Source organism: Sceloporus undulatus, unplaced genomic scaffold, assembly GCF_019175285.1.
Source record: "Sceloporus undulatus isolate JIND9_A2432 ecotype Alabama unplaced genomic scaffold, SceUnd_v1.1 scaffold_24221, whole genome shotgun sequence".
NCBI classification, from domain to species: domain Eukaryota; kingdom Metazoa; phylum Chordata; class Lepidosauria; order Squamata; family Phrynosomatidae; genus Sceloporus; species Sceloporus undulatus.
In genome coordinates, this window is record NW_024827136.1 from 1 (window position 1) to 1,530 (window position 1,530).

The 1,530-nt window shown below is 64.2% G+C and overlaps 1 protein-coding gene across 1 annotated transcript; it reads right to left on the reverse strand.

Moving 5' to 3' along the window:
• Positions 1 to 6: 6 nt before the first annotated feature.
• LOC121918686 (serine/arginine repetitive matrix protein 1-like) lies at positions 7 to 1,517 on the reverse strand (the record flags this gene model as incomplete). Its single annotated transcript, XM_042444699.1, has 1 exon — positions 7 to 1,517. A coding segment is annotated over exon 1 (1,421 nt), but the record flags the coding sequence as incomplete, so codon positions are not given.
• Between the last annotated feature and the right edge of the window lie 13 nt (positions 1,518 to 1,530).

The following is a 1,530-nucleotide window of genomic DNA, read 5'->3' on the forward strand; positions in this document are numbered from 1 at the left end:
GACGGCTCCGGGTTGTGCATCCTCTGTGGGGAGGCCGAGCCGGAGAGGACATCCTCGTCCGAGGGTGCCTCCGAAGGTGGCAGCAGTTCGTCCTCGGAGTCCAGGTCAGAGGAGAGAGGGTCCGTCACCCTGACCCGGGACCTCGGGCGGGCCAAGTCCACTGAAGACCGGGAGCGTCGGCGGGGTGGGGACGGCAACCTGTCGCGTCTACGGGGTGAAGACGGCGACCTCCCGCGCCCACGGGATGGAGACGGCGACGTCTCACGTCTAGGAGATGGTGACCTCTCGTAGACCGACACGGTGGGGACCGATGTGGTCGGGTTGGCCCGGTCAGCGGGATGGGGGTTCAGCTTAGTGAACTCCCTCAGGGCTCTGTCCTCCGGAACCGACATGTAGTAGCGGCGCAACTGCATGTCGAAGAAGAGGTCCGGAATCTCCTGTCCGCGGGACGCGTCCTCTTCCTCATCGGTTGCCGGTTGGGAAGGCGACCGATGCTCCGGAGAGCGAGGAGGCGCGGTGTCATCCGCCCCGTGGATGAAGTCCATGGTCGGAGGAGGCAGAGGTGTGACCGGGGTCCCTTCGTCTCCCGGCGTCGGCTCCTGGTTGCATGGAGCTGACGGGACGGAGGCGCGAGCCTGTTTGGAAGGGGAGCGTTCCTTGTCCTTCGCTCTTGGTGGGTCGGCCCGATCCTTGGAGGGCTTGGCCTTTTTAGGGGCCGGATCACGATCGGCCTTGTCATGGTGCCTCTTCTTCCCATGCCTGGGAGTCTCCTCCGATGGGAAGAATGGGTTGTCCGGGAGGTCCAGGAGGACAGCAGCCGCTGTCGAGGACGAAGGCCTCGGGGACCTTGACCCTTGCGCCGGTTCGGTGCGCTCCCTAGGCATCGCATGGCGCGATCCCTTGGATGCCTTGGAGGACGAAGGCGAGGCGAGATGGACCTCCGGTTCGGTAGCCTCCTTCGAACGGGAGCCCTCCGGTCCCTCCTTCGGTCTGGAGGCCCGCTCGGTACCCTCAGTCCCCGATGGCTTATGGGGGCGCTTGGAGGGTTTGTCGGTGGCACTGGGCGGTTTGGAGCCACGGGCCATATCGGAGGTGGTGGAAGGGGTCCCGGCCGGGACACACACCACACTGGGGACGGCAGCTCTCCCCGATCCCACGCTGCAGACACTCGCCCGAGATGACAAAGCGGGGGGCGCCAGAGGCGGTAGGGAAGAGGCCCGCGAACCCCTCTCCTGCAATTTTCCCAGGGCGATCGCCGAAGTCAGCCGGGACTCACGGTTTTTCCGAGCCTGAGAGGAGAGTGATCTGCAGAGCGCGCAAGCCTTCGGGTCGTGGTTTGGACCCAGGCACAGCAGACAGGTGGAGTGCGGGTCCTGGACGGGCATCTTGCCCTTGCAAATGTCGCACTTCTTGAAAGCCGTGGGCATTTCCGAAGTCGCCAAAGCCAATGGGGAGATCCAAAAACGAGGTCAACAGTATGAAAGTCCGAAGTTACCAGGGGCGGGAGACAAAGAATGGTCAAGAAACAGT